This window comes from Melanerpes formicivorus, unplaced genomic scaffold (assembly GCF_026170545.1).
Source record: "Melanerpes formicivorus ecotype bairdi unplaced genomic scaffold, bMelFor1.0.p_v2 SCAF_6, whole genome shotgun sequence".
Taxonomy (NCBI): Eukaryota; Metazoa; Chordata; class Aves; order Piciformes; family Picidae; genus Melanerpes; species Melanerpes formicivorus.
In genome coordinates this window covers 30,171,207-30,191,962 of record NW_027142358.1, presented here as the reverse complement: position 1 = coordinate 30,191,962, position 20,756 = coordinate 30,171,207, and the positions used below count along the sequence as shown (strand labels likewise).

General features: G+C 47.5%; 1 protein-coding gene across 2 annotated transcripts; it reads right to left on the bottom strand.

The window, feature by feature from the left end:
* Window positions 1–361: 361 nt before the first annotated feature.
* On the bottom strand, window positions 362–18,430 carry LOC137442057 (vertebrate ancient opsin-like). 2 transcript variants are annotated; one of them, XR_010987574.1, is made up of 6 exons: window positions 17,978–18,430; window positions 14,985–15,195; window positions 12,716–12,833; window positions 10,366–10,605; window positions 8,628–9,043; window positions 362–756 (listed from the first exon to the last, which is right to left on the bottom strand). XR_010987574.1 is itself a non-coding variant. In XM_068140279.1 (5 exons), exons 1-5 carry the CDS (start codon window positions 18,336–18,338, stop codon window positions 8,813–8,815), a joined length of 1,161 nt encoding a protein of 386 aa, XP_067996380.1. In that variant the 5' UTR covers window positions 18,339–18,430; the 3' UTR covers window positions 8,386–8,812. The 2 variants fall into 2 exon arrangements, 1 of the variants encoding a protein (XP_067996380.1); XM_068140279.1 differs by lacking the exon at window positions 362–756 and having other exon boundaries at window positions 8,386–9,043.
* Between the last annotated feature and the right edge of the window lie 2,326 nt (window positions 18,431–20,756).

Below are 20,756 nucleotides of genomic sequence, written 5' to 3'. Positions count from 1 at the left end.
GAAGTTGGCTTGCTGGAACGAGTCCTGAGAAGGGCAACAAAGTTGGTGAGGGGCTTGGAACACAAGCTCTATGAGGAGAGGCTGAGGGAGCTGGGGCTGCTTAGCCTGGAGAAGAGGAGACTCAGGGGTGACCTTATTGCTCTCTACAACTACCTGAAGGGAGGTTGTAGACAGGCAGAGGTTGGTCTCTTCTGCCAGGCAGCCAGTACCAGAACAAGAGCACACAGTCTCAGGCTGCCCCAGGGGAGGTTCAGAGGAAGTTTTATACAGAGAGAGAGATTGCCCATTGGAATGGGCTGCCCAAGAAGGTGGTGGAGTCACCATCCCTGGAGGTGTTCAGGAGGAGACTTGATAGGGTGCTTGGTTGCGTAGTTTAGTTGGTTGGGTGGTGTTGGATGATAGGTTGGACACAATGATCTTGAAGGTCTCTTCCAACCTGGTCTGGTCTGGTCTATTCTATTCTATTCGAGTGGGAGGTAGCTGTCCAAGGGAAGGGTGCAGAGTTCTGTGTGGTCTGCAGGGAAGAACTGCAGCAAGTTTGCTACAAAATGATAAAACAACCCCACCCAAAAAAACCCAAACAAACAAACAGGGGTCTGGCATCAGCCTCTGGTGTAACTGCTCTAAAATTAAACTACCATCAACGATCCCTCAGGGATTTCTCACCACACATGCTTCTCTCTCCAGAGCTGGGATAGCTGGTCCTCTCAGTAAAGGCACATGGTAGAGCAGGCACCAAAACTTAGCAGCTGGTGGCTGTGGGTGTTTATAGACAGAGAAATTAGAGCAGATTTGAGATTGTTGGAAAGATACACCCCCAAGACTATTTAAGCCCACTGGTCTCAGTCTGAACGCTAATTCATGACTTCATAACCTGCTAAGCCTTCTGACCCCTGTTTTGGCACCCTGGCTGACCTGAAGGCTATCCAGGAATGGGATGTCAGAGGGGAGCCAACCACCTTATGTGAATAAAGATCTCTTCCTCTATGTTGGGGGTGATGAACCTGCTCAATGGCTATGAAGCCACAAGGAAGATTTTTACAGTGCCTCCCAGGTATGGATTCATGCCTGCAGCTCAAGTGTCTTTATATGTGTACAATAAGAGACAATTACTAGCATAGATTTTAAGAACACAGTCAAAGAGCTCTTCTCCTTGACCCATATCAGTTGCACCCCAGAGCAACAGGCTAATCATCTACCTTTGATAGCCCTAGGGGTAGCAATTTGCTTGACTCCTTACACTGTTCAGGTTACTGGAGTTCCTCCCTTGTCACTGCACATCTGATCCTCAAGAGACCTTTGTGTTTAGGGTCATTAGCCTCTAATCTCACAACCTACCATCCCCTCAAGATCAAATGCTGCCTCAGATGTGCCGGGGCAGAGTGGGAACTCACCCAGCAGAGGAGGACACACCATAGATGTATTCTGTCAGTATGCTTTGCCTGCTGTGTGTCTGTTCTAGCAACTTATCAACGACTAAACCATGTTCTGAATTTTCATCATATGTGGAAAAGAAACTGTTTTCAGCTTTTAACCTAAAACAGCATAGCTTTAACTATTAATTACATGGGGTCTGACTGGACACCACATAGTTGAGAGGTGTTTCACCTCTAAGGACTTGCACCTTCCTGTGTGGTCCATGACAGAGCTGCACATGTGTGCAGAAGAAAGGGGATTCAGTCTTATTGAGTCCAAAATTACCTAACAGCCAGCACTCAGACAGTTGTAGCCAGATCTCAACCACAAACAGCACTGCCTCTTTACCTGACAAGGAACTATGTGTAGTATTTCTGTTGCAGGCAGAGGCTGAATTTAAGCAGCACTATTCTCATAGATAAGAGAGATGACAGAATCACAGAACGTTAGGGATTGTAAAGGACCTCCAGAGATCATCCAGTCCAAACCCCCTGCCAAAGCAGGATCCCCTAGGACAGGCCACAAAGGAATGCATCCAGATGGGTTCTGAAAGTCTCCAGAGAAAGACTCCACAAGCTTTGGGCAGACTGTTCTAGGGCTCCAGAACTCTCATCATAAAGAAGTGTCTCCTTGTACTGAGGTGTAACATCCCGTGTTGCGGCTTGTACCTGTTCTTCCTTGTCCTATCACTGGGCACCACCAAAAGGAACCTGGCACCTTCATCTTGACACCCACCCCCCCTCAGATATTTATAGACATTGGTAAGATCTCTCTCTCAGCCTTCTCAAGACTAAACAGCCTCAAATGAACATCTCTCCTGTGAAGAAAGACTGAGACAAGTCCCAGAATCATCCTTATAGCTCTGTTGGACTCTCTCCAGCAGGTCTCTCTCTCTCTCGAATTGGGGAGCCCAAAACTGGACACAATATTGCAGGTGTGGTCTTGCCAGGGCAGAGCAAGGGGGCAGAACCACCTGGACAGTTTTCTTAATGCACCCTAGGATGCCACTGGCCCTTTTGGCCACAAGGGTACATTGCGGTCCCATGGATCACTTGCTGGCCACTAGGACTCCAAGGTCTGTCTTCATGGAGCTGCTTTCCTGCAGGTCAACCCCTAGTCATTCAGGTGATCCCTGGAGGTGCTCAAGCAGCACATGGACTTGGCACTTTGGGATGTGGTTTAGCATTGATCCTTCACAGTATCGCTAAGGTTGGAAGAGACCTCGAGGATCATCGAGTCCAACCTATCAACACAGATCCCATGACTAGACCATGGCACCAAGTGCCACGTCCAATCCCCTCTTGAACACCTCCAGGGATGGTGACTCCACCACCTCCCTGGGCAGCACATTCCAATGATAAACGACTCGCTCAGTGAAGAACTTTCTCCTCACCTCGAGTCTAAACTTCCCCTGGCGCAGCTTGAGACTGTGTCCTCTTGTTCTGGTGCTGCTTGCCTGGGAGAAGAGACCAACCCCCTCCTGGTTACAACCACCTTTCAGGTAGTTGTAGAGGGCAATGAGGTCACCCCTGAGCCTCCTCTTCTCTAGGCTAAACAACCCCAGCTCCCTCAGCCTCTCCTCACAGGGCTGTGCTCAAGGCCTCTCTCCAGCCTTGTTGCCCTTCTCTGGACAAGTTCAAGTGTTTCGATGTCCTTCTTAAACTGAGGGGCCTAGAACTGGACACAGGACTCAAGGTGTGGCCTAACCAGTGTAGAATCCAGGGGCACAATGACTTCCCTGCTCCTGCTGGCCACACTATTCCTAATGCAGGCCAGGATGCCTTCGGCCCTCTTGGCCACCTGGGCACACTGCTGGCTCATTTTTAAGCAGCTGTCAATCAGCACCCCCAGGTCCCTCTCTGTTTGGCAGCTCTCCAGCCACTCTGACCCCAGCCTGTAGCTCTGCATGGGATTGCTGTAGCCAAAGTGCAGCACTCGGCACTTGGACTTGTTGAATGCCATCCCACTGGACTCTGCCCATCTGTCCAGTCGGTCGAGGTCCCTCTGCAGAGCCTTTCTACCCTCCAACTGACTAACATCTGCCCCTAACTTGGTGTCATCTGCAAATTTGCTGATGACTGACTCAATCCCCTCATCCAGATCATCGATGAAGATGTTAAAGAGGATGGGGCCCAGCACTGAGCCCTGGGAGACACCCCTGGGACCTGGGTTGAAGGTTGGACTGGATGATCTCAGAGGTGTCTTCCAACCCGCTATACTCTGTGATTCATTTTGCTCTTTGGGTACAGAGCTCTTTTCATAGGTGTGTTTTTCCTCCTCCAGAGTTCATTAGTATTTGTCCTGAATGACATTGACTTTTATTCCCAGCTGAAAATACCTCATTAGCATTTTTTGGTTATTAGTACTGCCAAGCACTGACATTGGAAACCTAAATGGTACCTATATTGAAATAAATTTGCACTGGAGTCCTGCAAGCCCTTCTGCTTCTTCATCAGCATGATTCAACAGACGTGGCCTACATCTCTACTCAATCAAACAGGGCTGTGTTGGCCAATATAATCTAATTGTTTGACATTTTTATAGCAATTCATTGAGACTAAAGAGAGATGACTACATTAATATCTGGATGCAGCTAGATAATAGCTGAGCAAAAACTGATGTGCCAAATTACTGAAAGGCTCTTAAATTCTTACAGATTTTAACTCTTTGTGACAAGGGGGGGGGGAAGGAAAAAAAAAAGGAAGAGGCTTCAATATTAATGTAATAAAGAGAAAGAATAGTACAATTTATAATGTGAAGTATTCTAATAGAAGAAGATCATCATAAATTTCCCCAAGAACATTCACTGATCATTTACAAATTACATTTCTCCATAATTGAGATGAGAATTATTGTTAATATTCATGACACTCTTTTCTTGGATCATCATTTTCATTGAGGCTGAAATCCAACAGAAAAGGGCTCAGCTGATGAATATGGATTTTATTCCTTTAGCTGGACTGGGAGGAAACCAGTCTGCCCTGCATACATCTGTGGAACAGTGGCAGACTCAAAGCCTACATGAATGCTGGACCTACCTAGGCTTTTAAGTCACCTCTTCTCCCTGAAGGATCCTATCAAATCTTCTAGGGCTATTTGTTGTGAGAAAAGGTCTCCTCTGAGTGGGGGTCACAAATCTGCAGATAAGGGCAAGCTGAAGAACAGAAATGTTTTATGTTGGGGGGGCCTGTTCCACACCCCTTTTTTTCCTCCTAATTCAAAACAAGGTTATTTTGTCACAGTGAAAGACTTGACAGTCAACTTCGGGGAACTCTGTAACACTGTGTCTGGGCTAATAGGTTTGGTTGGATACATCACACCTTTTAAGAAGGAGGAAGGAAAAAGGCATTCTCCACCTGAACAGCACTACTGAAGGTATTTTGACATGACAACTCCCACTGATTCCACTGTTCCCTTTTTTGTATCAGAAGATGGGAACCTTTCCTAGAGACAGCATCACGCTGGAGACAGGAGATATTAATGACGGAGAACTGGTAAGCACTTACCAAAAGCATTTGTTGGTAGGTGCAGAAGGTAAGAGCCAATGCTCAAGGAAAGAGCTTTCCCTACAATTATGGGAGTACTCATTAGTAAAGGGAACACAACCTGCCCCTGAACAGAAAATGCTTCTAAGGACCTGAATGCAATAGTGTTACTGCCCACAAGAAATACTGTTGATGCACTCTGTCCTCACAGAATGGTCTGGGTTGGAAGAGATCTCCAAAGGTCATCTAGTCCAAGCCCCCTGCACGCAGCAGGCGCACCCTCAACCAGATCAGGTTGCTCAGAGCCCTGTCAAGCCTCACCTTGAATATCTCCAGGGATAGGACCCCAACCACCTCCCCAGGCAACCTGTTTGAGATTTCCACTACCCTCATAGTAAAGAGCTTGTCCCTAACTTATCCAGTCTAAATCTACTCTTTGCTAGTTTGAAACCACTGCCCCTCATCCTATCACTGCAGGCCTTTGGAAACAGTCTCTCTCCATCCTTCTTGTAAGCCAGCTTCAGGTACTGGAAGGTTGCTATTAGGTCTCCTTGGAGCCTTTTCTTGTCCAAGCTGAACACCCCCACCTCCCTCAACCTGTCTTAAGAGAATGTTGTCAATCACAGAATGGCTTAGGTTGGAAGGGACCTTAGAGATCACCTACTCCAACCTCCCCACCAAGGGCAGGGACATCTCTCAACTAGACTCAGGGGCTCAAGGCCTCCCTAGGGAAGAAGCATCCACAGCCTCCCTGGACAACCTATTCCATTTGTTGTTCAATGTCAGCTTTACTTGATGTAAATATGCTTACATTCCATCTGTGGTCCTATTAAGACTAATTCATTCATTCTCTGAATTAAATGAAGACTAATCAGGCTCTAATACTAATTCCCTATTTGTCCAAACCCACAAATCTTCCTATCAGCTTGTTGCAGCCTACATTTTCAAGTCTGTGCTTGCTGCATGCCATAGTGATTGTCTAACAGGGTGGCAAAATGATGTAAGACAACCATAAATGTAATCTGCTGGAATGTCCTACAAGGGCCAGAGTGAAAAAGGAGTCCAATCAGATGTTAACAGTGGTAGGTAAGCCATGAGCTGCACCTGCAGTTAGACATGCACTGCTTCTCCATGAACTCCAGACAGAGCTCCACACTAAGGAAACAGGTTTGGATAGTGAACCAACCTTTAGGCACCACTTAGATTGCAATCTTGTGTTTTTCAGTGTATTTAATTAAATGATGAACCTCTCTGTTAAAAACAAGCTACTGATACCTTCATGCTAGCCCCATTGCTCCCCAACAGACCAATCCTGAATGCTTGCTTGTCCCTCTTTCTCTTTGGATGCTTTCTGTATCTCCTCAGTTCCTCCTGCTTCACTGCTTACTTTTGACAATACAAAAGTGGTTCTCTCTAGAAAGCTGCTGGGCACACTTCATCCCCAGCCACTGCCTTGGGTCTCTGATGCTCCTGACATTCAGTAGCACCTCATCTACCATGTTCTACGTCTGCTGCTCCTATTACACTTCCCTCTCTCTCAGGCTTTCACCTGTTTCATCATCTGTTGAGAAGCAGATAAATTGCTTCTCAGCAGCTGTCTGGTGACATCTATGAAGCCAGCTCTCCAGGTGATGTTTCTCTCTTGTTTTTTCCTGCATAATCTACGCAACTGCCTCCACTCCTGTGGATTCCTCTACTCCCCTTATGAGCAGCATGCAGAGCCAGCTCTTTATTTCTGACCAACAACTTCTTTTGAATGTTTCACAATTATTTTGAAAGATCCCCTGTAAATACCCTTCCTCATAACGTTTTGAGCACAGTCATGCAAAGCCTGGGGTCAGACTGTCCACCCCACCACGCAGGACGGCAGCGTCACCCACAGCTAACCTGGCACTGGGCTATTACTGTCTTAAGGGGGCATGAGCCTTTTCAGTTAGCTGGAAACACTGAGTATCTTTACAAATTGGGTGTCCTCAATCAATGTAGAGATGCAAACCAAGTTCTCCTCCTTGGTGAAGCAGCCTAAAAGGCTCACCAGCACCACTTCATCACGAATGCCTTGCTCTGAGGATATGATCACTTACCAGGTAGTGAATCTCATTTTATCTTTCCCTTTTCTCCTGCATTTTTTACATTGTTTTTCTTTGGTGTTACTTCAGGTTTGATGCTTTGTTTTGTACCTCCACATATCCTTACCTTCTCAGCAGGTAAAATCATTCTGTTGCCTTTAATTAAATACTAACACTTCTGTCAATTCTTCATGATTTAATACCCCCAATACCATTAACATGTGATTAACCTAGGTCAACGTAGCCTTGAAAGAGAAAAAGCTGAGTCTTAAATGCAAGAATTGATGTTTTCAAATCAATCCTTGCTGTTTTAACAGGCTAAAGAGCACCAAAATATGCATACAAATAATAACTGACCACCTTACTCTTGCTGTCTCCCAATATTTCCAACACTTAAGAGGGACATAAATATCTATTCATTTTTCTGCTCTAGGTCACTCAGGACTAATGGCAAAGAATATGAATCATTAAAGAATCTGCCTGTTAAGAATGAGGGTCCTAGCTTGGGTTTAAAATGGAGCACTGCAAAGCTTAAGATCACTGAAACCAGAATTATACTGTAAGAGACAACTTCATGAACACTTGTGAGATAATAGCAAGGTCATTTGATGTCTTGCAGTTAAATCTTCCATGTGCAGCTCAAGATGTTATTTGCAGAGTAACTTCCCTCTTTATAGCTTACTGTTCTAAAGTGAAATCAGGGCATTTGACCCTGAACAATCCTTCAAATTCACAGTAAATTCAGGATAAAATTCAAATTAATCTGGAGTCCAGAATAAATGAAGAGGAAGGTCAACAGTGTATAAAAATGGCTTAAAAAATTAGGGCTTAAAATGTTACAAATTACTTCTCTTGCAACTGGCTTTCTCTTTCCACAGGAAGGCTGGTGACAGGGGCAGGGGGTGAGGAGCTCATGCCTTACTGCCATGTTACTGTCAGGACTGCTTCAGTGTTCAGGCGGACTTCACAGAGGCCAAAGAAAGTGCAGCAGAAAGCCAGCACTGGGCAGAAACACAGGGGCTGCATTATTCTGTACATCCCTTGGTGTGAATGCTGCAAGGGGCCACAAGTAGGGAGGTGTTTAAGGCCAGGCTGGATGAGGCTCTGGGCAGCCTGATCTAGTGTGGGGTGTCCCTGCCCATGGCAGGAGGGTTGGAACTAGATGATCCTTGTGGTGCCTTCCAACCCTGACTGATACTATGATTGCCCAAGCAGTCCGTGTGAGCATGCCAAGGCCCAGGTGGCTGCTAGGCCATGCTGCCCATGTCATTATCATATTGAAGCCATTTACCATTCTGGTTTTGTTTATTTGACCACAAAGCTGCCATCAGCTAACCCTGGGGCTTTTTAGCAATGGAATAGGCTGCCCAAAGAGGTTGTGGAGTCTCCTTCTCTAGAGACTTTCAAGACTCATCTGGATGTGTTCCTGTGTGACCTGTGCTAGATTCTATTGTCCTGTTCTGGCAAGGGGGTTGGACTTGGTGATCTTCAAAAGTCCCTTCCAACCCCTAACATCCTATGTTGATGATCCTTTGATCAGCATAAACCCCTCCTGTCCTTACTGCATCCTACACAGCAAGGCTGGGCTCCCCTGTTCTTACCTTGAGAAGTAAGCAGGCTGTGGATTGGGAAGAATGCAGTGGAGGAAGGGACTCACCTTGTGGCTGGGTGTTTGGCTGCAGCTGCAGAGCCAAGAAACTCTTACATGCACTCAGGAGCCTGGAATATCAAAAGCTGGTGTCCACAAGAGCACAATGTCCCCACTAACAACATATTTTTATATTAGGTGATGGTGACAAGGAATGATGCTGCAGCATTGTATTAATGATTGTGTCTCCCATCCTATATGGGACAGAGTTTGTTTCCTGAAGCTGCCAACTGAGGAAAAGATTGGCAATTGCTGTGTTCATCTCTGGTTTTCCTCTTAGAAACAGTGCTACCCACTGCCATTGTGGACAGCTCACTGCCTCTTTTGTCCTGGGTGAGCATTGCTCTCTCTGAAGCTGGGTTCATGTTGGACTCTGCACTGTGTGTGGCACTGCAGGTGAACATCTGAATCAGACACTTCCTGAACTAGAAAGTTGAATAAAAAGAGAGGAGACCAGTTAAAACATGGACAAGTTTTAGAGTATCTCTATAAAACGTCCCTTAGCTAACTCTTGGAAACTGGCTCATGACTCAGTTGGGAATATAAAGAAACAGCCCTATAAAAATCTATTTGCCTGCCCCACCCTGAAGAGCTCTAAAACTGTCAAATAATGTCCTAAAAAGACCCTGACTACTGGCAAATCTAATTCTGAAAAACACCTTTTTCCTCTTCTGTTGTAACTGACCACATCTAATGGACAGAATTGGGTTTCACCCCCCACCCAGGCTCATGAGTTGCTTTCATATGTTAACACCCAGCTACACCACAATGATTTGTTTCCATGTTGCTCATAATGAGCAAGGTAAGAAAAACAAGTCTTCTATGCCCGTGCACTGGGAGATCAGGGTTCTCCCCATAGGATGGAAGACAAACAAGGGCTCTCTCTGCAGGACTGAATAAATACAGGTGTTCATTGCTTCTTGCAACAGTCACCTGACCATTTTTGCTTCTTTTCATTTAAGTGGTTTCTGCTCTGCTTGATGCCACTACTCTTAGTAACTCCTCCCTGATGACACAAATCTATTCAAGTTTATCATACCTGTTACCACAGAGTACATGTAACTCTGGTTCATCCCCTTGTCAGAGATTGGCCCCCTTCACTTGATCCCCCACCCCTAAGATATTGATAGACATTGATCATATCCCCTCTCAAGACTAAACAGCCCCAGGGCTCTCAGTCTCTTTGTAGGAGAGATGCTCAAGTCCCCTAATCATCCTCATGGCTCTTGCCTTGGGGTGTAAGAGCTACTGTGGGGTTCTTATTCTGAATGTTGGAGGACAGACTGAGGGAGTTGGGGCTGTTCAGTCTGGAGAGAAGGCTCCAAGGAGACCTAATTGTGGCCTTCCAGTATCTTAAGGGGGCCTACAAGAAAGCTGGGGAGGGACTTTTTAGGGTATCAGGTAGTGACAGAAATGGAACAAAAATAGAAATGGGTAGATTCAGATTGGATGTTAGGAAGAAGTTTTTCCACCATGAGGGTGGTGAGACACTGGAACAGGTTGCCCAGGGAGGTGGGCAAGTTTTTAAGGCCAGGCTGGATGTGGCTCTGAGCAACCTGATCCAGTGTGAGGTGTCCCTGCCCTTAGCAGAGGGGTTGGAACTGGCTGATCCTTGAGGTCCCTTCCAACCCTAATGATTCTATGTTGCACTGCTAGTTAACCAACATGTAAGTAGGACTAATTCATTAGAAAGCAAGACAAAACAACAAAGCGAGAGCGTTACAGACACTGTGAGAGCATACAGTACCTGCTTGTTCATGAAGACATAAATAATTGGATTATAAATGGTAGCTGTTTTGGAAAAGAAAGCTGGAACTGCTGCCAGGCAAGGATCCAGTTCAATGGAGGGGTATGCAGTGACTAAGATGGAAAAGGCAGCATATGGCATCCAGCAGATGAGGAAGGCAACGATCATCACCACCACCATTGCAGTCACTTGTCTTTCAGGCTTCCTGGTACTTCCCAGCCTACCTTGAGTATCTGACACCTTTAAAGACAAAACAGAAGATTCTAGAAAGTGAACAACAAGGCCTCCAATTGGTGAATTCACTGAGCAGGCTAATCACCTGCCAGAAATCTGCTGAGTTTATTCCTGAAGTAGTAGTAGCACATGGCAGCTTTACAGCAAATGGAAATCACAATATGGTCCCAAAATGTTGTCCCCAGATGGGAATTTCCCCATTCTGTTGTCTTTTTCTCCTTTGGACCAGGTCAATGTAAATCATTAAACCTGATCTAGTGTGAGGTGTCCCTGCCCATGGCAGGGGGGGTTGGACCTAGGTGATCCTTGAGGTCTCTTCCAACCCTGCCCATTCCATGATTAAATAAAACTAAAAATCATTTCTCTTTTAAGTGTTCATGGACAGTCTAATGATTTATTTACTGAACAGCATCATGTTATTTACAAATGCTGCATCTTGTTCTTCCTGTGTTACACAGTATCAGTCACCACTGTTGACATTTACAAATGCAGCCCTTTTAAGCTAAATTTTGCTTTAGCTGGTTTGAGTCTGAAGAAATGGCATTGGAATTGAGGTAAATCAACCAAAGCTGGGTCATTCTGTTTGTTTGTGAGGTAGACATTCTTTCAGTGGTGTGATATTTGGCTAACACATCCAAGAGCCAGGTTCTGCACATTGGCCACAGCAACCCCATGCAGTGCTACAGGCTGGGGTCAGAGTGGCTGGAGAGCAGCCAGGCAGAGAGGGACCTGGGGGTGCTGGTTGATGGTAGGCTGAACATGAGCCTGCAGTGTGCCCAGGCAGCCAAGAGGGCCAAGGGCATCCTGGCCTGCATCAAGAACAGTGTGGCCAGCAGGAGCAGGGAGGTCATTCTCCCCCTGTACACTGCACTGGTCAGGCCACACCTCAAGTACTGTGTCCAGTTCTGGGCCCCTCAGTTTAGGAAGGAGGTTGACTTGCTGGAGCGTGTCCAGAGAAGGGCAACAAAGTTGGTGAGGGGTTTGGAACACAGCCCTGTGAGGAGAGGCTGAGGGAGCTGGGGTTGCTTAGCCTGGAGAAGAGGAGACTCAGGGGTGACCTTACTGCTCTCTACAACTACCTGAAGGGAGGTTGTAGACAGGCAGAAGCTGGATTCTTCTCCCAGGCAGCCAGTACCAGAACAAGAGGACACAGTCTCAGGCTGCACAAGGGGAGGTTTAGGTTGGATGTTAGGAAGAATTTCTATACAGAGAGAGTGATTGCCCATTGGAATGGGCTGCCCAGGGGGTGGTGGAGTCACCATCATTGGAGGTGTTCAGGCGGAGACTTGCTGGGGTGCTTGGTGCCATGGGTTAGCTGTTTGGGTGGGTTGGATTGGTTGATGGGTTGGACACAATGATCTTGAAGGTCTCTCCCAACCTGGTTTATTATTATTATTATAATGAAAGGTGTGGAGAAGCAGTGGAAATGGCACTATTGGAAAAGCCATTTCTAGCCACAGCAGGAGTTTCTGTGCTTAAGGATAATCACACAGTGAGGGGTGAGAACTAGTGCCTGGAAATTTGATCTGCTTATGCCCAACCTGACCACACCTGGAGTATTTTGTCCAGCTTTGGGCTCCCCAGTTCAGGAGAGACAGATATGCTGGAGAGTGTCCAATTGAGAATGATTAGGGGATTTGAGCACCTCCCCACGAAGAGACTGAGATACCTGGGGCTGTTTAGTCTTGAGAAGACTGGGAGAGGGGTCTGATCACTGTCTATAAATATCTGAGGGGTGTAGGCCAAGCTCTTTTGGTGGTGCACAGTAATAAGACAACAAACAATGGATACAAACATGAACAGAGGAGGTTTCACCTCAACATGAAGAAAAACTTCTTTACAGTGAGAGTGACAGAACACTGGAACAGGCTGCCCAGGGGGATTGTGGAGTCTCCTTCTCTGGAGTGTTTCCAAACCCACCTGGATGCATTCCTGTGAACACTACCCTAAGTGACCCTGCTTTGGCAGGGGGCTTGGACTCAAGGATCTCTGGAGGTCCCTTCCAACCTCCAACATTCTTTGGTTCTGTAACCTTTACAGAAAGCCAAACAGAACAATTCCTGGAGTTTGCATGCACACAGGTGTTAGAAGTTTAATTGCAAGCAATTCTTCTGACCTTTCTTAGCTTCTGTGTCAGTTTCCCATAGGATACCAGTATCACCAGTAAAGGCAGGGCAAAACAGGTGGTGAAGAAGGCAATAATGTATGTCTGGTCAGTATAAGCTCCTGAGTACCTGTACAAACACAAAATACAGTGTGTAGGTATTACTAGAATGTGTTATCTATAGGTTTACCTTGTCTGGCTCTGAAGCCCCTATTGCAAGAGAGATCTGGACACGCTGGAATGTGTCCAGAGAAGGAGCATGAGGATGATCAGAGGGCTGCAGCTCCTCTCCTATGGAGACAGAGAGTTGGGGCTGTTCAGTCTGGAAAGGAGAAGGCTCCAAGGGGACCTTTTTGTAGCCTTCCAGTATCTTAAGGGGGCCTACAAGAAAGCTGGTGAGGGACTTTTTAGGGTATCAGGTAGTGACAGGATTAGGGGAAATGGAACAAAGCTAGAAATAGGTAGATTCAAATTGGATGTTAGGGGGGTGGAATCTGTCTCTTTGTCCTCTTTGAATCCTAAGAAAAAGCACAAGGTACAGAATGGTTATTCCCATTACAGTCACAAAAATCACAGAACATCAGAGGCTGGAAGGGACCTCCAGAGATTGAGTCCAACCCCCCTGCCAAAAGCAGGCTCACCTAAGGTTGGTCTGCACAGGAGTGCATCCAGGTGGGTTTTTAAACTCTCTAGAGAAGGAGACTCCACAGCCTCTCCGGCAGTCCATTCCAGTGCTCTGTCACCCTCCCTATAAGAAATGTCTCCTTCTGTTGTGGTGAAACCTCCTATGTTCAAGTTTGTATCCATTGCTCCTTGCCTTATTAGTGTGCACCACCCAAAAGGGCTTGGCTCCCACCACTTGACACATGGTCCTCAGATATTGATAGACATTATCAGATCCCCTTCTCAAGACTAGCCCCAGGGCTCTCACTCTCTCTTCACAGGGGAGATGCTCAAGTCCCCTAATCATCCTCCGGGCTCTCCATTGGACTCTCTCCAGCAGGTTTCTGTCTCTCTTGACCTGGAGAGCCCAAAACTGGACACAGTATTGCAGGTGTGGTCTCACCAGGGCAGAGTAGAGGGGGAGAAGAACCTCCCTAGCCCTGCTGGCCACGCTTTTCTTGACACACTCAGCCACAAGGGCACATTGCTGTCCCATGAAGAACTTGCTGTCCACTAGATAGTATCAGTCAGGGTTGGAAGGGACCACAAGGATCATCTAGTTCCAACCCCCCTGCCATGGGCAGGGACACCCCACACTACATCAGGCTGGACAGAGCCTCATCCAGCCTGCTCTTAAACACCCCCAGGGACGGGGCCTCGACCACCTCCCTGGACAACCCATTCCAGGGTTTCACCACTCTCATGGGGAAGAACCTCCTCCTCACATCCAGCCTGAATCTCCCCACCTCCAGCTTCATTCCATTCCCCCTAGTCCTATCACTACCTGAGATCCTGAGAAGTCCTTCCCCAGCCTTCCTGTAGGCCCCCTTCAGATACTGGAAGGCGACAATTAGGTCTCCTCGGAGCCTTCTCTTCTGCAGACTGAACAGCCCCAACTCCTTCAGTCTGCCCTCACAGGAGAGCAGCTCCAGCGCTCTGATCATCCTCGTGGCCCTTCTCTGGACACGTTCCAGCACCTCCACATCCCTCTTGTAATAGGGGCTCCAGAACTGGAGGCAGGACTCCAGGTGGGGTCTCACCAGGGCTGAGTAGAGGGGGAGGATCACCTCCCTCGACCTGCTAGCCACACTTCTCCTGATGCAGCCCAGGATCTGATTGGCTTTGCGGGCTGCAAGTGCACAGAGAGCTCCTGTTGAGCTTTTTGTCCACCAGCACCCCCAAGTCTCTCTCTTCAGGGCTACTTTCCAGCCAGTCACTGCCCAGCCTGTATTTGTGCCTGGGATTGCCTTGACCCAGATGCAGGACCCTGCACTTGCTCTTATTGAACTTCATGAGGTTGGCCTGTGCCCACCTCTTAGTTCCAAACCCCCTGCCATGGGCACGGACACCCCACACTAGATCAGCCTGCCCAGAGCCTCATCCAGCCTGGTCTTATACACCTCCAGGGATGGGGCCTCAACCACCTCTCCCCACTTTAGAACTGTGTTTTTTTAAATCTGTTCTGGGCAGATTTTGCTTAGTTGTGGTACAGCTTTCCCCACAGCCATTTTTGCAGTGATCTGCATAAGCTTTAAACCTTTCCTTGGATTTCCTGCCCCTGAGACGTCCTGAGATACAAGTTTCGTTTCTTTACCATACTCTGCAAGAGGGGCCTTACCAGTTAGGCTCACAGGTAGTTCCAATCTTACTGGTGGTGTAACTGCTCCAACCCATTGTTGGTGGAATGGTCCAGATGAAGGAAAAGGTCCACACAAAGGCAATACCTAGGGCTGAGTGCTTCCCCCTCAGGCGCAGGTTCCTCAGCGGGCGGCAGACCACAACGTACCGCTCAAAAGCCAACAGAGCAAGAGACCAGAGAGCAACAATGCCTGCAGCAAAAAGGAAACCAACAGAAATGACAAACCACACACCACAGTCAGCATCAGAAATTGTGCAGCAGAGTCACTGAGAAGCAAACACCATCCCACATGACAGAATCACAGGTTTAGGTTGAAAGCCATCTCTGGAGGTCACCTAGTTCCAACACATGGCCTACACCCAAGCATGGTGCATACAGCAGGTTGTCCAGGACCAAGTCCAGTTGGGTTTTAAGTCTCCTCATAAATGGAGACTCCATAACCACACTGGGCAACCTGTTCCAGTGTTTGGCCACCCACCACACCAGGCACCTTCCCCATCAATCCAAGTATGAAAGGCTATGCAATCTGGGTGCATTACTCTAGTATTATTTATTAAGAGCCCAAGATTTGCCAATTTGTCTCATTTTTCAGCCTACAGTGCAATGACTACAACACCAAGCAGCTATTTGGGACCATTTAACTGACACTTCCCCCCCCATTTGGTTCTACTCTGACAAACTGCAAATGATGTATAGCCTTCCAATTAACAAATTAAGGTATCTCCTCATAACACTACCTTTGCAAGAAATATTGTAGCTCAGACTGTCACAAAACACTAATCTACAGACAGCTTCCCACAGCACCAAATGATCAGTTTATTAGGCAAATATCACCCTGGTTGGCCACCAAAACCTTGATATGGCCTGATTGTTTTCCCATGGGACATGACTTACAGGCCACAAGCTGATTTAGAATAGAATAAACCAGGTTGGAAGAGACCTTCAAGATCATCGTGTCCAACCTATCATCCAACACCACCTAATCAAATAAACCATGGCACCAAGCACCCCAGCAAGTCTCCTCCTGAACACCTCCAGTGATGGTGACTCCACCACCTCCCCAGGCAGCCCATTCCAATGGGCAATCTCTCTCTGTGTGTAAAACTTCCTCCAGCCTGAACCTCCCCTGATGCAGCCTGAGACTGTGTCCTCTTGTTCTGGTGCTGGCTGCCTGGGAGAAGAGACCAACCTCTGCCTGTCTGCAACCTCCCTTTAGGTAGTGGTAGACAGCAATAAGGTCACCCCTGAGTCTCCTCCTCTCCAGGCTAAGCAACCCCAGCTCCCTCAGCCTCTCCTCACAGGGCTGTGCTCAAGGCCTCTCCCCAGCCTTGTTGCCCTTCTCTGGACACATTCAAATGTCTCAATGTCCTTCTTAAACTGAGGGGCCCAGAACTGGACACAGGACTCAAGGTGTGGCCTAACCAGTGCAGTGTCCAGGGGCAGAATGACCTCCCTGCTCCTGCTGGCCACACTGTTCTTGATGCAGGCCAGGATGCCATTGCTCCTCTTGGCTGCCTGGGCACACTGCAGGCTCATGTTCAGCCTACCATCAACCAGCACCCCCAGGTCCCTCTCTACCTGGCTGCTCTCCAGCCACTCTGACCCCAGCCTGTAGCTCTGCATGGGGTTGTTGTGGCCAATGTGCAGAACCCGGCACTTGGATGTGTTCAATCTCATGCCATTGGACTCTGCCCATCTGTCCAGGTCCCTCTGCAGAGCCTCTCTACCCCCCAGCAGATCAACTCCTTCCCCCAGCTTGGTGTCATCCGCAAATGTACTGATGATGGACTCAATGCCCTCACCCAGATCATCAATAAAGAAGTTAAAGAGCACAGGGCCCAGCACTGATCCCTGGGGAACTCCACTACTGACTGGCTGCCAGCTGGATGTGGCACCATTCACCACCACTAGTATTGTCTGTCACTGACATTCCTGCTGTGTAGCTTAACCAGGCTGAGAGCAGCTGTGGGACCTCCTTCCAGGCTGAAGACCAGCAGTGTGTCTGACTTGGAGCAGCAACAGGAGTTAGGAGGCTGCCTTTGCTATGCAGCCTCGGAGATGAAGGAGGAGGCAGGAATTAATGTCACTCTCAATTAATTAGATCCCATTTTAAACTAACTCCCCATTTTTCTGCAGAGGTGTATTTACACAGGGAACTATGTGGTGAAGATTTCACCTTTTAGCATACTTCTGATACTTCTTGTGTGGTTAGTGAAACAAAGCCAAGGGAAAGAACCACGGTAATATGTTGGTATGCAGGGTGGCTGTTACAGGGCTCCTCAGAACCACCCCACCACTGTGGGGTGCTGAATAAACCAGGTTGGAAGAGACCTTCAAGGTCCAACCTAGCATCCAGCACCACCCAACCAACTAAACTATGCAACCAAGCACCCTCTCAAGTCTTCTCCTGAACACCTCCAGTGATGTCGACTCCACCACCTCCCCAGGCAGCCCATCCCAGTGGGCAATCACTCTCTCTGTGTAAAACTTCCTCCTGACCTCCAGCCTGAACCTCCCCTGGTGCAGCCTGAGACTGTGGAAGATGCTTCTCTGCCCTGGCATCTTCCAGAGTGTGAGAGCAGCCACTCACTTTTCTCTCCCTCTCCTTATTATCCACATATGCATGCACCTGAACACAAACCTTGAAAACCATTACATAGTAATTTTTTTTCCTGACATTCTTTTACCAGACCCTCCCCAATGCTGTTACTCTATTAGCAAGCTGTTTCTCATCATATTAAACATACTCAGTGATCACTATACAGACAAGAAGCCACTGGTACATGATAGGGGCTGTGGCTTGGGTTATTCACTCACACGAGATCCACAACACACTGTACGTACCTGGGGCAAGGATCAGGGAGGTAAAAGCACACAGTGAGTGACCCAGCAAGCTGCAGGAAAAGCCAGCAGAACATGCTGAAGGACATTGAATGGCACAGACATGCAACCACAATCAAAATTCAGCTTACCAAAAAAGGTGACAGCAAATCCTTCCAGCACACAAGCCCAGCGTCCCAGATAAAAATAACCTTTCAGGTTCGTTACAAAGCTGATGGTGCCACCGGTCAGCGAGACCAGGAAATCAGCCACAGACAAGTTGACTATAACATAATTGACAGGTTGTCTCAATTGCTTGAACTTGAAAGTCACCAGGATCACAGCCAGGTTCTCAGCAAGCGACAGGGAGGTCACCACCAACATCACCGCTGCCAGAAGCCTGAAGTGCCAGGGCTGGATGGTGTCCAAGGGACGATGGAAGGGATCCCATGCAGCAGGAGCAGAAGAATTGCACAGCAGAGACTCATTTTCAGGTGTTCTGAATGCATCCATTTTCCACCCCCTCCTCTTTCACTAGCAAAAACAACACTATACAATACTGGAATTTCTGATCTGTAAATAATATTCAGGATTCAAATGACCAATTTCCTGTTGCCAACAGAAATACAAACAAGCTCTTTGTGGTTCTGCTTTCCAGCAACGCTCCAGGAAACAAGTTTTCAGTCAGAGGAGACTTTAATGCTGCACAGTGGTTGTAGCAGTGAGCGAGAGAATCTTAGGAGCAACTTCTGCCCCTCTCTGCAGTAGTCTCTCCTGATGCAGATGTGTCTTTATCTGCATTAAAGCTTAGCTCAGGGGCTGCAGGCTTCCTCCTTCCACAGCAGCGCTGAAATATCCTTCAGACCATCCCTGCTCTGTGGGGAAAAATTAAGTGTTTCCTTGTAACTCCCTCTGATCTTTTGCACTGTCCCAATGAAGCTTTCCTTGTGTCGGTGAAGAGGCTGGAGTGATCCTCCTCCTGCCCTGCTGGGAGCACAGTGTGGCAGAGCTCTCACCTGACCTGTGCTCTTGACTGAGGGCAGCCCTGGAATGATTTCTGCTGGAGCCCACGCTAGCTGCAAAGCCAGCAGTGAGGCTGCACTACAGACAAACCCCTGCCCACATCACAGCACTGCAGCTCTAAATTAACCTGGTTTATTCTATTCTATTCCATGCTACTCAGTGGAATTCCCACCTCTACCAGAGATGTTATCCCCAGTGAAGACATAACGATTATAACCTTAGCTTTGGCACTAAAAGCTCAAAGATACACAACAGTGTTTTAAAGATAGAGCTTGTAAACAGCTGGAAAGAAATAAATTCAGTGCAGCACTAAGACAGCAAGAAAATTAATAGCCAGCCACATACTCCTGATAAAAATGACTGGATCTCTCTGAACTCTTTAATAATTATTAGCAGCAAGGGTTATTGGTGTTTGCTTCCTCAAGATGAGCAGCTCTTTCATCTCTGCATCCCAATGAGACAACACTGTGCCAGATAGCCCAGCCCCCCTGTTCTAAGGCCAGTAATGACCCAAATTAAGCTGGCTACCCCAAGAATACAGAAATCATTCAGTTGGGTGATAATTCCTGGGGACCACACTTGTTAAACAGAGCTTCAGAGAACTGACCAGAGGCAAAAATACAAAAGCAATCCAGTTGCTGTCTTTGAGAGTTCACACTTTGGACACACACCATACAGAACAACAAAAACAAGAGCTGAGGGGGGTGTGAAAATGAGTATCATCACCTGTCCACACATCCTCTCAGGTTTATATTTGCACATCAAACACTTTGTCAAGACAGGTCAGTATCTTTTGGTATACAGGAATGGAATCCAAAGGGTTTTTGGACACCAGCAAGAAGAGTCATGCATCAGAAAAATCCAGAACGTTTTGACCTTAAAAGCCCTCAAACTTCTATAATAAAGGTAGTTTTTAAATGGTTAGTATATACTCAACTGAAAAGCAGAGACAGTGGCTGAGCAGATCAAGTCTAGTAACACCACCACAAAGTAATACTGATTCAACAGGAATGTAAAAAAATTGCCAAGTGTCATAAACAACAGAAGGACCAACACACAGCAACATTAAAACACCTCCAGTCAGTCCTTGGATTGGATGTGGCACTCGGTGCCATGGTTTAGTCATGAGGTCTGTGGTGACAGGTTGGACTTGATGATCTTTGAGGTCTCTTCCAACCTTGGTGATTCTGTGAGATGTTACCCCTGTGCATCAGAGGGCTGGAGCACCTCTCCTATGAGGACAGACTGAAGGAGTTGGGGCTGTTCAGCCTGGAGAAGAGAAGGCTCCGAGGTGACCCAATTGTGGCCTTCCAGTATCTGAAGGGGGCCTACAGGAAGGCTGGGGAGGGACTTGTCAGGATCTCAGGTAGTGATAGGACTAGGGGGAATGGAATGAAGCTGGAGGTGGGGTGGGGAGATTCAGGCTGGAGGTGAGGAGGAAGTTCTTCCCCATGAGAGTGGTGAAGCCCTGGAATGGGTTGGTCCAGGCAGGTGGTTGGGGTGCCGTCCCTGGAGGTGTTTAAGCCCAGGCTGGATGAGGCTCTGGGCAGGCTGATCAAGTGTGGGGTGTCCCTGCCCATGGCAGGGGGGTTGGAACTAGATGATCCTTGTGGTCCCTTCCAACCCTGACTGATACTATGATACTATCATGAAGATACTGTAAAGTACCTTCATATAACCCATTCAGAAGCTTCTATGGGAGGATGCTTTGCCTAAGAACAAAACCAAACCAAACCCCAACAGACACAGCTGCCTGAATACCCAGGAGCTAATGCATAAAACTCAGCAGCAAAGTGAACTTTTCCACCTGGTCAGGCTGTGTCACCAAAGCATTAATACCGAGAGGACTCCAGTTTACAAAAACCAAGGGCTGAGATCTGATTTCCTCTATCCATTTTCTTTTTAGCT